Source organism: Grammomys surdaster, unplaced genomic scaffold, assembly GCF_004785775.1.
Source record: "Grammomys surdaster isolate TR1022 unplaced genomic scaffold, NIH_TR_1.0 126109, whole genome shotgun sequence".
In the NCBI taxonomy this organism is placed as follows: domain Eukaryota; kingdom Metazoa; phylum Chordata; class Mammalia; order Rodentia; family Muridae; genus Grammomys; species Grammomys surdaster.
Genome location: NW_021620917.1, coordinates 54,540 through 68,586, shown reverse-complemented (window position 1 = coordinate 68,586; position 14,047 = coordinate 54,540). Strand labels below are relative to the sequence as shown.

Sequence of the window (14,047 nt, the reverse complement as noted above, 5' to 3'; positions counted from 1 at the left end):
GAGACAAGGTCTTAGCACAATGTTGCTCTAGCTGGCCTGAAAATTGCTGTGTATACCTGGTTGGCCTTGAACTTACAGTGATCTCTCTACCTCTGCCTTCTCAGGGCAGAGATTACAGTGTGTACTCCAACACCTAGTTTTATTTAGAATTCTTAATATTTGCATAAATTCTAATTTGTATAAATACAAATTTGGTCCTCTGTACGTCCAGAACTCTCCATGGTTGCAATATCATAAAGGTATACCATCTGTCTCAATTACACCCACCCCTAACTCTTACTTCTCACATCACTTAGACACTTCAACAAACCTTCCTCCCAATTTTCTGTTTCTTTCTCTGCTTTGGTAGCTGGTTGAGTTTATTCAGTGTTGCCTGCTAGGATGCTGACAAATATTATTTTCTTGATTTGATGCAGTCAGTCAGTTCAGGAGAGGGCCATGCCATGTCCTGGATATGGGATTTCACTCCCCCAGTTCCTGGCCCTGACTTTATTTCCACACCCTCTTTCATCATGTTCCTTTAGCCTTGATGCATGGGGGTGCTGATATAGGTGCACCATTTGGGGCTCAGCACTCAACAGCTCCTTACTATCAGTACTTAGATTTCTTAGAAATCAGCATTGACTGAAGGCCCACCTGGCCCATTACCAATGTCAGTCATAGAGGACTTTGTTCTAGCCATGTTGTAACTTTCAAGCAATCTTGACCTAAGCACCCACCAGTTCACTTCCTCTGTATCTGAGTATTCTGGGCATTTCCCATCCATAGGTTCATAGACTATGTGGTCTCTGTGACAGGCCTCTTTCATTTAGCACAACATTAAATGAAAGAAATGTCACTATGTCCTGTGTTTATGAGCAGATTATTCTTCTTATCTGTTGATGAACACTGACGTCAGTCTCACATGTTCGCCATGAATTTCACTGGTATGACCTTCATATAGAAGATTATGTTTAAATATTTGGTTTTATAGTTTGGGGGTTATATTTAGAATCGGCACTGCTGAGTTAACAAGTAACTGAAATTTTAACATATTAAGCAACTGAACATGCATTGTCTCTAGTAGCTGAGCTTACTGTACATATGAATGTTTGCCATAAATGCAGGACTTAGATGTTTTAATGTATATCTTTAGATCTTCTTCCTCTCTCTCTCTCTCTCTCTCTCTCTCTCTCTCTCTCTCTCTCTCTTAGATCGTAGGGTCAGGGTTTTTATTTTTTTCCATCTTTGGGTATTCCCGAACTCAATCTGTACACTACGCTGGTCTTGAACTCACCTAGCTTAACCTGCCTCAGCCTTCTGAGTGCAGGGATTAAAGGCATGCACCACCACTACTTGGCTAGATCTTCTCTTACGTAGCTTACTTGCTTCATCATTTTTATAAGATTTATTTTATTTTCTGTGTATGGTTGTTTTGCCTGTGTGCATGAAGTGCCTAAAGAGTTCATAATGGAGTCTTGAATCTCCTTGTACCGGAGTTATAGGTGGTTGAGAGAAACCATGTGGATGCTAGGAACCAAACCTGGCTCTTCTGGGAGTGCTAACTGGTTATGTATGTATGTATGTATGTATGTATGTATGTATGTATATATGTATGTATATATATATATATTCATATTGATATTCATATTCTGGGTACAGTTAACCATGGTATGTCATTTAGGGTTAATACTTTCCATGTTAATTATATTTCCATGGACAGCTCATGTATCCCTTTGCCTACATTTCATCCTTGTTACCTAATATTATCCTAGGTGTCTGCTTTCAAGTGTTAGATGATATCTACACTTAGACCTGTTTACATAGTTATTCATATAAGCTAGAATCTGGAAGTGAAGGCGAGTATGTGCTTTTTCATTCTTCCTGCTTTTTGGTCACTTGTCTTTGAGCTTGGGTGTTTTCTTTTTTTTTTGAGACAAGGTTCTCTTGGCTGTTCTTGTGTGTGTGCGTGCGCATGTGCATGCCTTGGTGATTGTGTGGCATGTGGAGATTAGAAGAAAAAAAAAAAAAGAAGACAACTTACAGCGGTTGGTTCTTTCTTTCCACAGTGTGGGACCCAGGGTTCAAATTCAGGTTATTAGGCTTGTTTGCAGGAACCTTTGTTGTTGAGCCATCTTAATGGCACCTGTATTTTCTTTCTGAATCCACATTTAAGAGTCAGGTTGCAGCTTTGGCTACTCCAAAGCACAGAAAGAGAAGTATGGTACTGCCCTAGTGTAAACAAGATCATAGGGAGAATGGCTTCTGGTTGAAACACTGGTGACTTATTCTAGAGATTGCTTTATGATTTCTTTAAATGAAACTTGCACTTCAATTAAAACTTGTTTTTAATTGTTTTCCAGTACTCTTTCCATTCCTCACCCCAATATATGAAATGTTAAATATCTCCATGTTCCCTAAGGATTCAGTAGCATTTTTCAAAAAATTTGTGGACAGAATGAAGGAAAACCGCATGGATTCTAAGCAGAAGGTAAAACATGATTGTTTCATGAGAGGTTCACAGTTTGCAAACATGTTGGTCTGTGTACATGTGAACTGTGTGCTAACATTAGACAGAGAAGGATAGATTTAGAAAGAAAGAATAATGATATTTTCTGGAGGAGGAAAGGTTGGGTTTTAAAAAAAGTTGATTGAGAATAAGGGAGGAATTAACCGTTAGCAATAGAAATAAAAACTAGAGTACCACTCATAAGGATTGAAATAAAGAAAAAAATTGACCTAGCACAAGGCCTGAACAAGATCAAGACTGTCAAAATTCCAGCATACATGGGAGAGGATCTCTCCAAAGTCTTCCCTTTGCCTAGATAAAATGTCAGTTGATAGCTGTGGAGGGAGGGTGTGGACACAGGTTGTTTTCCCATGAGGCATTGGATGGCCCCACAGCCATGCACATGTGAGCATCAGTAGTTGGACTCAGTGGGTAATTAAGAAGAGGACATGGACTGTGGGGGAAGAAATGTTACAGATGATATAGAAGGAATTGGATGGAGGAAACAGTGGGGTGGAGATGACCATGTCTGACTGTGTGCATGTATGAAACTCTCCAATAACAAATAAAAATGATTAAAAGGGGGAATATTATTTTCCTCTCCTTCAAAAGCATTTTCTAAGAATAAAAGTGATTGTTTAAAATTCTGTCTTTTGTAATTGACTGGAAAAGAGGTTGATGTGGAAGCTGGAGGTCTCCTGGTTTAGCCACTCCTGCTTTTGTCCTTGAGGACTCAAGCAATCCTAGCCACAGTTGTGAATTTAAGGGAACGGCATTTTCAGAAATGAGAGAATTAAGCTTCTGCACTCCTGATCCACCTCTGACCTCTGACCTTAGCATTGACCTTCCATTTTTGCAACTTCTCTTTCTGCTTCCAGCACCGAGTGGACTTTCTCCAGCTGATGATGAATGCTCATAATAATTCCAAAGACAAAGAGTCTCATCAAGGTAAGCAAGCCTGTCCTGGTCAATGGACAAGGAAGCTCTCGTAGAGCCATTGTTCACTCAGAAAATATGTAAGGAGGATTTTCTAGGTAGAGGGACACCTCTGTTGAGTTGCTGAAAGACAGATATGGCTATTAGCAACATGGAATTTTCTGGATGCACATTGGCCAAAGTTGGCTCCTAACATGAAGGGTGGCCATGACGGACATCTCCAGTTGTCTGTTTGTTACTTGGGTGAGCATAGGTGCTGTTTCTGTCTTTCCCAGCATGCAATCTGCCTAGACATCGGTGTCTAAACACACTGTCATGGGGGATGTACCTAAATGGTGCTGAATTTCTATGGGATCCCCTGTTGGACATGTGCTCTCTAGCTTAATCCATGGCAAAGATTTACTTTTCCTTTGTGTGATATCTAAGTAGCTTCTGGGGAAAGCCCCTCTGTACAAGTGCACTAGTCCTCTTCATTCTTTTATGTATTTAAAAAATCATTCAGGTCTGGGCAGAGAGGCAGAGGCAGATGGATCTCTGTGAGTTCAAGGCCAGCCTGGTCTAAATCATAGATTCCTGGACAGGCAGGGCTACACAGAGAAACCATATCTCAAAAACCCATAAAAATCACTTACAGATTTTTTATCTTCTTTGTATAGTACATGCATGTGCAGAAGTATGTAGACATGTGCATACCCCTATATGTGTGAACAGTTAACAGATGAGAGTACACAGTATCTTGCTCAATCCCTCTCTGTCTTGTTTCCTGGGAGACAAGGATTTATTTATTTATTTATTTATTTATTTATTTATTTATTTGGGTTTTTCGAGACAGGGTTTCTCTGTATAGCCCTAGCTGTCCTGAACTCACTCTGTAGACCAGGCTGGCCTCGAAATCAAAAATCCCCTGCCTCTGCCTCCCAAGTGCTGGGATTAAAGGTGTGTACCACCACTGCTTGGCTAGTTTTTTTTTTATTTGTTAAACTTGAGTTTATACTGGAAGCCAGGAGGTCCCAAAGATCCACGGAGTTGTGGTTACATGGGTGTGCTGCCCCACCTGTGTATATTCTTTTAATTTAAAATCATTGTTACTATCATGGCTGCAAACTGATGCCATTCCAATTCCAGACTTTGTTCTACACATGTGCATCAGTAGGTAATGGAAAGAGAGTCTTCCATTCTCACATATTCTATTATCATGTAGCAGTATAATTCTGGGTCACCATGTTTACTTTTAAAAGTGATTGAATACTTTGTGTTTCAAGAGTTCTCCTGTTTGCTCACTTGAAAACCTTTCATGTGATCAAATAACTTCAAATTCTTCTGTACCCCCTCCTCCTTTTGCCACATGGTCCATGTAGCCCAGACTGATCCACATTCACAATGTGCTTGAGAATGACCTTTAATTCCTGAGACTAAAGGCATGTGCTACCATGCAGCAATGTTTTAGCAGAAAAGTATTTTATCTGGCACAAATGTGGAGTGATGGCACCTAGTTTTGAATTGTTCCTTTGTCAGTGATTGCTATCTGAGATTTTATGGTGTTCTTTGGAAATATTCCCAGAGCCTGTGCTTTACTTAGTGTGAAGGCAAGTCCGGCAAACAAGGCTGTCTCCTATGGCTAAGAACTGCTTAAGTGATTGGTCTTTCAAGACAAGCCCTCTAACAGATGAGACATTTTGGGTATGTGGAAATTGACTTGCTAAACTTGTCTTTTGTGTAAAAATAGAAAGAGCTTCTAGGAAGCTGTCAGAGTCCAGTTCTTTAAGGACTGATTCTCCCTGCTACTGAGAAGCAGAATTCTCCATGACTGGCTCTCTTCTCTCCTGTCAATCTTCCAGTGTAATCCAGAACACAAACCTAACCCTGGTGTATAGAGTGCTGGGGACTGAACCCAGGGCTTCCTAAATATCAGGGAAGCAGCCCATCTCCTGAAGTGCATATCCTCAGGCCTTCTGTTTCATTTTTGATTGCTAAAATAAGTATTATTTTTAAAAATCGCCATTGGTTGTGGATTTATTGTCCAGTTTCAGTTTAATAGCAATGACTTACAGTAATTGGTGAAAGAATTTACCATAATTTAATATAATCACATCATTCATGGTAGATGTACAACTAACTGTCTGTAACGCTAGCTCTTTGGGCTCCAGTGCCATCTTCTGGCTTCTACAGAAACTTAGACAAGCACACATAAATAAATAAAATTAAAAAACCCACCTTAATCTATATTAGGGACCTTCTGTAACTCCTTCTCTAAGGGATTAGATGCCCTCTTCTCAGCTCCATGGACACCCTCCCCAAACACATGGTACACCCACACATACAGACATACTCATAAATAAAAATAAAATTTTAAAAAAAAAGAAAGTCCATGTATGAAACTGCCCACTGGGGATGATAAGAAACAGCAGAAGCATCGGGACAACCTGCCTGAAACGTTCTCCTTTTTTGAATGTGTCAGGAAGTAGTCATGGTGATGATAGTCATAGAGTGACTGAATGGCATTTCCATAGTCTCTCTAGGAACATGGAGGCTCATTTATTTTCTCCTCATCTCCTCTGTGATGGTCTATCCTGACATGACTTACCTGAGATGTTCTTTTACTTCCAGCCCTGTCTGACACGGAGATCACAGCCCAGTCAATAATCTTTATTTTTGCTGGCTATGAAACCACCAGCAGCACGCTTTCCTTCGTCCTGTATTCCCTGGCCACTCACCCTGATATCCAGAAGAAACTGCAGGAGGAGATCGACAGGGCTCTGCCCAATAAGGTGAGAGGATGATGTAATAGGGAAAAGGAGAAACATCAACAGAAACACTTTCTTGTTACCTGCAATGTTGTGTGTGTGCATATGAGTGTGTGTGTGTTTGTATGAGTGAGAGACAGACAGGCAAAGAGAGCAAGAGAGCAAGAGGGAGACAGTGTGAGAGTTATTGTATGTATGTTGTGTGGTATGTATATATTTTTGAGTGATTGTGTGTGTTTGAGTGTGAGTAGATATTCACACCAGTGAGCCATCTTCTAATTCTTTTGTTTTTTTACATTTTGTATGTATGTATGTATGTATGTATGTATGTATGTATGTATACATGTACATATGTACATACACATATATGTACTTATGTATGTATCTGTGTATATACATATGTGGGCATGTGTGCTGTAACATATGTGTGCAGGTTAAAGGACAATCTGAAGGAATTTCTTCTCTCATTCTACTACATGTGTTTTAAGGGTTCAAGTCATGTCAGTAGGCTTAGTGGTATGTGCTTTGCTCACTGAGCTGTCTGAACAGCCCATGATAATTTGTAATAAGAACACAAGCACTGTTTATTCCCAGCACCATTTATAAATTATCATAAAAGGGCCACAGAAGAAAACAATTACAATAAATCCTCTCATGGCAATAGAAGGTTGTTGTGATAAAGGGCTGGGCCTGGTGTGTCTGTTATCTAGGACCACAAGAGTACCAAGCTGTGGGGAAAATTTAAGAAGGCTTCCGCCTCCTTGTCTGGTCCCACATTAGGGAGGAGGATTCTTATGGTTCCAGCGGCCTGAGGGCCTTGGCGGCGGCAGGCCCCAGTAACAGGAGGAAGTCCTTGGTTCCAAAAAGGTTTATTGTCATGACGGATAATAGATGGATCTAGGCGTACCCCCCAAAAACTCAGGGCAGTCCCGAGTTATATAGGGAGGGAGAAAGGGGGAGGATTGGGGGAGGATCTGGGGGAGGAATGTTTAATTTGCTCTGCCCTCTGGCCTTCATTAGTATGTAAATCCCTAGGGCCTGAGGCCTATAGCCTGGCCTATATGACTCTATGGAGATGTGAGTGCTTTTTAAGATCCTGGATGATGGGAGGGACCGAACTCCTGCCGGTTCTCACGCAGAATTCCACGGAGAATCTCGGGGTTCTAGGCGCCTGCTCAACCATGACCCAGGATACCCTTATGCAGTCCCACACCAAGCAAGCAACATGTGCACAACCTGTGTGATGTTAAAGATGTGTACTTAACACACAACTCTGCATGGTTCAATGATACTACTGGATCTGCTGTGTTCCAGCTGTGCCTTGATTGAGCTAACTGAGATTTGTGCCTTGATTCCCCCTATCTATTCACAGTTATAGGAGAAGAAGCCAAGATGTGAGATTTGGTGTCTAAATCATGAGACAAAGTACTACCCTCTCTCTCTCAGTTTGTGTCTGTGTGTATATGTATGTATGTATGAATGTATGTAAATTAGTGCACACATGCATGTGTGTGTGTATGTATGTATATATGTAAATTTGTGCACACACATATGTGTGTGTGTGTCTGTGTATAGGTCATAGACCTACATTGTGTATATTTCTAAATCACTCTCCTCCATGTTTTGTGATACAGGCTCTCTTACCAAACATGGAGCTTATCTATTGGGTTAGGTTGTCTAGCCAATGATCACCACACATGTCCTGTCTAAGTCTACCTACTGCTGGGATTATAGATGGGTGCCACTATGTCAGGCTTTACAATGATTTGTATCTGAGCTCTCATCCTCAGGCTTGCATAGTAGACCCTTCACTAACTGAGCATCTTCCAGGCACTAAGTGATAGTTATTCTACTTTGTAAGACGCTTGAGAGATGGCACAATGGTTAAGAACATTCCCTAGTCTTCTATAGTATCTATCCATATTTGAGTCCCAGCATGACAATGGCAGCTCTCAACTGCTCTGAATCTAGTTACAGGAAATCTGATGGCCTCTTTTGGCTTTTGTTGGCACTGTACTCATATGGTGTACTCAAACCTACAGAAGCAAAACATCTACATATATGAAATAAAACAATTTAAAAAATCCTTTAAAATGTTAATATTAACTGAGGTCCTTTGAACTGCCGAGCTTGAGGGTGGGAATGCTGAATATTTAACACTAGATGTAATTGAATGTTAATGTAAAATCTCAGCACAAATCTTTTTCTTTCTTCCTAGGCAACTCCCACCTATGATATCGTGATGGAAATGGAGTATCTGGATATGGTCCTGAATGAAACCCTCAGAGTATACCCAATTGCTAATAGACTTGAGCGAGTCTGTAAAAAAGATGTTGAAATTGATGGTGTGTTTATGCCCAAAGGCTCAACAGTGATGATTCCTTCTTATGCTCTTCACCATGACCCACAGCACTGGACAGAGCCTGAGGAATTCCGCCCTGAAAGGTACCAGAACAGGAACCCACTCTACAATCTCTAGGCTTGTGTATTCTATGATGTCTGTTATAGAAAGATGATCTAAGTATGGTTTGCATACATTTCTATTCTGTGAGGAAAATGGCAGAGGAAGGGAAGAAAAGCGAGGAGAGGGGACGTGAGATAGGAACAAGATATGAGCATTTAAATATAGAGTATTTTCCTCCTTCTTCCTCAAGTAGTTAATGCCCCACTTAAGTGTGGGGCTGGAACCCAGTTTCAATGCATTTCAAATGAAATGTGCTTTTGGAAGATAGAACACAACATTATCCTGAATGGAATTTTAGTGTTTCAAGATGTAGTTCCTTTCTTGTTCCTTTTTATTTTTCTGACAGTCATAGGAATGGATAATGAATTATGGTCATTTTTACCTCACATTTCCCTGTCTCTTCTCCCTCCCACTCATGTGGAATCCCTGTTTATCTTCAACCAGTCTTCTTCCTGTTTTTAAGTTTCTGGATTTTTCTTTTTTGTGACTTGTGAGTTTACTTAGGGTTGCTTGCATAAGCATAAATGCAGGAGTTACATACTAGAGAATGGTCAACTGTCCAATGGCTGCACAACTGAAGAAAAACATCTCTCTCTTCCTCCAAAACACCTCCTTAAGGAGGTGGCATCTCATGGGCACCTTCCCGACCCATGATGGAATGATGAGGTGCTTGCTCTTTTGTAGGTATCCACAGCTGCTGTGAGTTCATGAGTGCAGTGGGCGTGTCATGTCCAGAAGTTAGTACTCACAGCGCCCATTTCATTCACTGCCTCTTGCATTCTTTCTGCTCTTTCTTCTGTGATATTTCCGGAGCTTTGGAGGGGCTGAGAACTCCAACAGTGCTTATTTTCTACATTACGACCAGTCATGAGCTTCTGTGTTAAATGTCTCCCATTGCAAACTGAAACTTTTCTGTCCAAGTGTGAGATTAATACTAAAATTTGTGTGTAGAGATAAATATTTAGAAGACATTTTGATATCATGTTAATTTAGCAAAACAACAGCAGTACATTTTCATCTAGTGCCTATGATGACTGTAGCCATGAGATTTTGACCAGATTTAGAGTACCAGGCATTAATATTTCCTCTGATTTGAACCTCCAATCCAATCAGAAAATGATTGGTTCCCCCTACCCCATAACAACAAGCACTATTAGAATAGTGTTTGCCCATGCCAAGATGTATTTTAAAAAAGATTTTGTTTATTTATTTTATATATATGATGAGTACACTGTAGCTGTCTTTAGACACACTGTAAGAGAGCATCAGATCCCATTACAGATGGTTGTGAGCCACCATGTTGTTGCTGGGAACAACATCGCAGGACCTCGGGAAGAGCAGTCAGTGCTCTTAACCTCTGAGCCATCTCTCCAGCCAAAAGAAGTATTTTTTTTAAAAACAGGATTTATCATATCTCTATCATATGGAGACTCTTATAAGGGAAGTGGAATGAAAAGGTCCTTTAGCGTAAATTTCTCAGAGCCAAATACTTGCAAGCAGAAGTTCAGTGAACTTTTTCCAAACTACCTATGTGTACTGGTTAGATGTCAAAAGGCAACTTCACATGTGTAGGTCTTATGCTTTCATTCTTCGTTAACTTGTCATCTACTATTGTGTCTCCAGGTTCAGCAAGGAGAACAAGGGCAGCATCAATCCTTATATATACCTGCCCTTTGGAAATGGACCCAGAAACTGCATGGGCATGAGGTTTGCTCTCATGAATATGAAACTCGCTCTCACTAAAATTCTGCAGAACTTCTCCTTCCAACCATGTAAAGAAACACAGGTGATATAGAAAACTATCTCTATAAATAGTGTTTTATGGGAGGCACTTTTCCAAGTGAAGGTTCTGTGTATAAAAATCATCATGTATATTTGAGTTTTAATAATTTGTTCTCTGACAAAATGTGCTATGTGTATCTAGGTATTAAGTAATGGGTCTTTTGTTCTATATCTGTATAAAACAGAACTTAATATTATGAGAAGTCAGTGTAGGCCAGTGTGACAGTATTCCATGCATTCTGTTTGAAATTCTAGTCATGTCCCTTGGAGATTGGGTATGTCATGTGCCATCCAGAGGTGGTCATGTTTTCATTGTCTTCAATGTTTGTTGTGTGTTGCCCACTTCTTCCAGAGATCACAGAAGCCCTCTTCTCACAGTCTTTTCAACCAGTCGATGTATATTAGAATTACAGAGTAACTTTAAAACTCATACATGGGGTCTGAGATGTTTCTCAGATGGTAAAATGTTTACTCATTGTTCACAAATCTCTGGTTCTGATCCCCAGAACGACATCAATAAACCATGATGGTACATACCTGTAATCTCTACACTCAGCAGTTAGAGGATAGAGGATGATAATTTCAAGTAATCCTTGACTACTTAGTGAATTTGATGTGAACATGAGCTATGTGTCTCAAAAAGAAACCAGAAACTCGAGATGTCTGGTGTTTTTTGAAATCCTAATACAACTCACCCAGAGTGTGGCTTTAGAAGCTCTTCTCTGATTTCCCTTGTCATGCCAAGTTAAAAATCATTATTTTAAAAGACAGTAGCTTGGTTTCATGTAATGACTTAGTCATTAAGGACACTTGCTGCTCTTGAAAGGACTTGAGTTTAGCTTCCTGTACCCATGTGGTGGCTCACAATGATTTGTAAGTCTAATTCCAGGGTGTCTGTTGGCCCACTCTGGCTTCTTCTGAGACTTCCCACTTGTGGTATATATGCAATGTTCAGGCAAGACACTCTTATACATAAAGTATAAGTCTTTAAAAAGTTGCATGGTATGATTAACTTTAACCTTATGGAACATCTTGATTACTCTGACTTATTTCTCAGGAGCTCTGCTTCAGAAAATGGATAGTTTTCATATTTTCATAAACTGTTTTCTTTATTTCCCTTCTTATTCTGCCCTCATACTTCCAGTTCCTGTTTGCGCTATAAGTGAATCTTCTGTTGGCTTATGTCCTATTTACTCCATGTTCTATTTTTGGCTCCTGCAGGTTATTTTCACCTTTTTATTTTCATTAAAACCTCCAGTATTTTTATGTCTGTTCTCTCTGTATTGAAGGATAGTCCCTCTCTTTTGTATGTCATCTCGTATTATTCCTTTCACTAACTCCAAATGGTCCTTTGAGGAGAGATTTCACGTTGAAAACATTTCATAAATATTTCAAAGCATGACTTACAGTTATAATTTTCTTTCATAAAAACATTAATTAAAAATTAACTGTATCTTTTATATAAATATTTATGTGTACACCTTTTTTGTATGCCTCGATCAAAAACTTATGTACATTACTTAAACTATAAAAGAGTAAAATAAGACATTTAGAAAAAACATTTGCATTGCAGTTTTCTGACTAACTTGGTATTGTTTCATGTAAAGGGATGGGTGAAATGTATAGGACTTGTGTATTTAGAGTGTGGTTTCTTTATATTAATGTTTTTTTTTCTGGACAGCGACAGATGTGTTTATTTTTTGATCTGTATTTTAAGGCAGTTGTATAGCTTTATCTGCAGACACCTATACTTAAATTAGTACTTTATCACTAAAGCATTTAAATTATGTACAAGGATTTAAACAGATAAAACAAAGTTCTAGTTTTGAGACCTAATGGCCTACCTGGCATGAGGCAGATGCTCTTTTAAGCTCCTGTCATTTTAAAATGGACTCTTCTCTGTCTCCATGACAACTTTGTTCCCCTTCCTTTTCCTGTGACTAGAAGATTTTTCCAATGGAGGCTTTCCCCATTCTTCACTGAAGAGCATGGGGCTAAATTATTGGAAAGTCTTGTAGAATTAGAGTTTTCTATTCATCCCATCCTTGGAAGCTCAGAATAAATGCTAGAATAGCAAGTAAAGTATCTATTCTACAGAAGATTTGCCTTGAATATGCTGAGGTGTAGTAGTGAGATATGGTCTTGGAGTTAGGGACTGTTAATAGAGTTGAAATGTATCCTTTCATGGTTATCTTGCAAAACCAAACATAACTTTTCATGACTTAAAAAAAATATAACATGAAAACTAAGACTAAGCTTAAAAATGTTAAACTTTCTGTTTTACTCTAAATCAGCACAGAACATAAGTAGTATAAACCAGAATGACTTCATCTCAGGTCCTGAATACAGTAGATTCTCAATCACCATTTTACATAATGTACATTTATATGCAAGCTCTCAACATCAAATTGACATAGCTTTTAGAATAATGGAGAATTAATGTCACATTACATGATATTAAATGCTGCTTTTGGTTCTGCAAAGCATTATTATCCTGAATACTTTTAAAAAAATTTTTTCTACTGGGGATCTTGTTGGTTTACTCATTGCTTTTCAACATTTTTCTTCTCCTGTTGCAGATACCTCTGAAATTAAGCAGACAAGGACTTCTTCAACCAGCAAAACCCATTGTTCTAAAGGTTGTGCCAAGAGATGCAGTCATAACTGGAGCATGACGTTCCCTCAAGGAGTTCTATTGGATTCTTCAGAAAGGCAGTGTCTAAGAACATTGAACCTCTTAGTTTATCTCATGAATGAATTCTAGATAAAATGGGACTTAATTGTCTGGTCTTGACTCATGGTTATAGATTCAGTATATCCATTGATCTTTCTAAATGTCTAAATGTCTATACAATGTTATATTATATTACCATCTAATATAAAGGAGATGACAAGTCAGTCACAGAACAGGAAATTCACCTTCACTGGTTCTTGTGGGACCGTCTCCATCCACATCTGGTTGTCTGTGTTAGTTTCTTTTGATAGTAACCATGCCTCTGTAATTCGATCAATAATTTTTTAAGGAAAAGGTGAACTATTGTGATAACTCTAATTGTACAATTGGTATCAGATGTGTTATTTGCAATATTCTACAATAAAAGTCTTATTCCTGTTTCCATCCCCAGCCATTGGCTGTTTGCATCTTTATTAACCAGTCATATCCAGCTGGGGACAAGCTTCCTTTAACCTACATATGGGACTCTGCAAACAGGTTTTGGGGTAACATGATTAGTGTGAGAACACAAGCTGCTACATTCTCTCTATTTTGTTCAGTAAATGGCCTTTTCTTTCAGAAGTACACAGAGCATAATTATAACAGTTATGTAAACTATGAGGTATGATATACAGTAATAACATTCAGTCCATCAGTCTTGTCAATGTAGGTACATTGTTCTAACATATATCTTAACTTAAAGAGGTTACAGTGCTGTATCTGAATTCTGTTCTATTTTCCTTGCAGTACCATCTGAAAACCATCCTTTCAAATCTACATCATCTTTCTAATGTTTAACAGCTTGTTTGAATATGAGACTATAAGTAGTCTTCAACCCCAACAGAAATCAGAGAGTGATTTACATTTAACCTGAATATATAGGAAGTAAAAAAACATAGCTTTCAATACTTTAGGAAATC

General features: G+C 38.9%; 1 protein-coding gene across 1 annotated transcript in view; it reads left to right on the top strand.

Moving 5' to 3' along the window:
- LOC114611343 (cytochrome P450 3A11) overlaps positions 1-13,538 on the top strand; it is a 28,928-nt gene extending 15,390 nt beyond the window's left edge. Inside the window, exons 8-13 of the mRNA XM_028756001.1 lie at positions 2,343-2,470; positions 3,367-3,436; positions 6,032-6,192; positions 8,387-8,613; positions 10,256-10,418; positions 12,994-13,538. Of these exons, the coding sequence (XP_028611834.1) occupies positions 2,343-2,470; positions 3,367-3,436; positions 6,032-6,192; positions 8,387-8,613; positions 10,256-10,418; positions 12,994-13,089 (845 nt within the window). The 3' untranslated portion in view covers positions 13,090-13,538. The remainder of the gene's footprint in view (positions 1-2,342; positions 2,471-3,366; positions 3,437-6,031; positions 6,193-8,386; positions 8,614-10,255; positions 10,419-12,993) is intronic.
- The last annotated feature ends 509 nt before the right edge of the window (positions 13,539-14,047 follow it).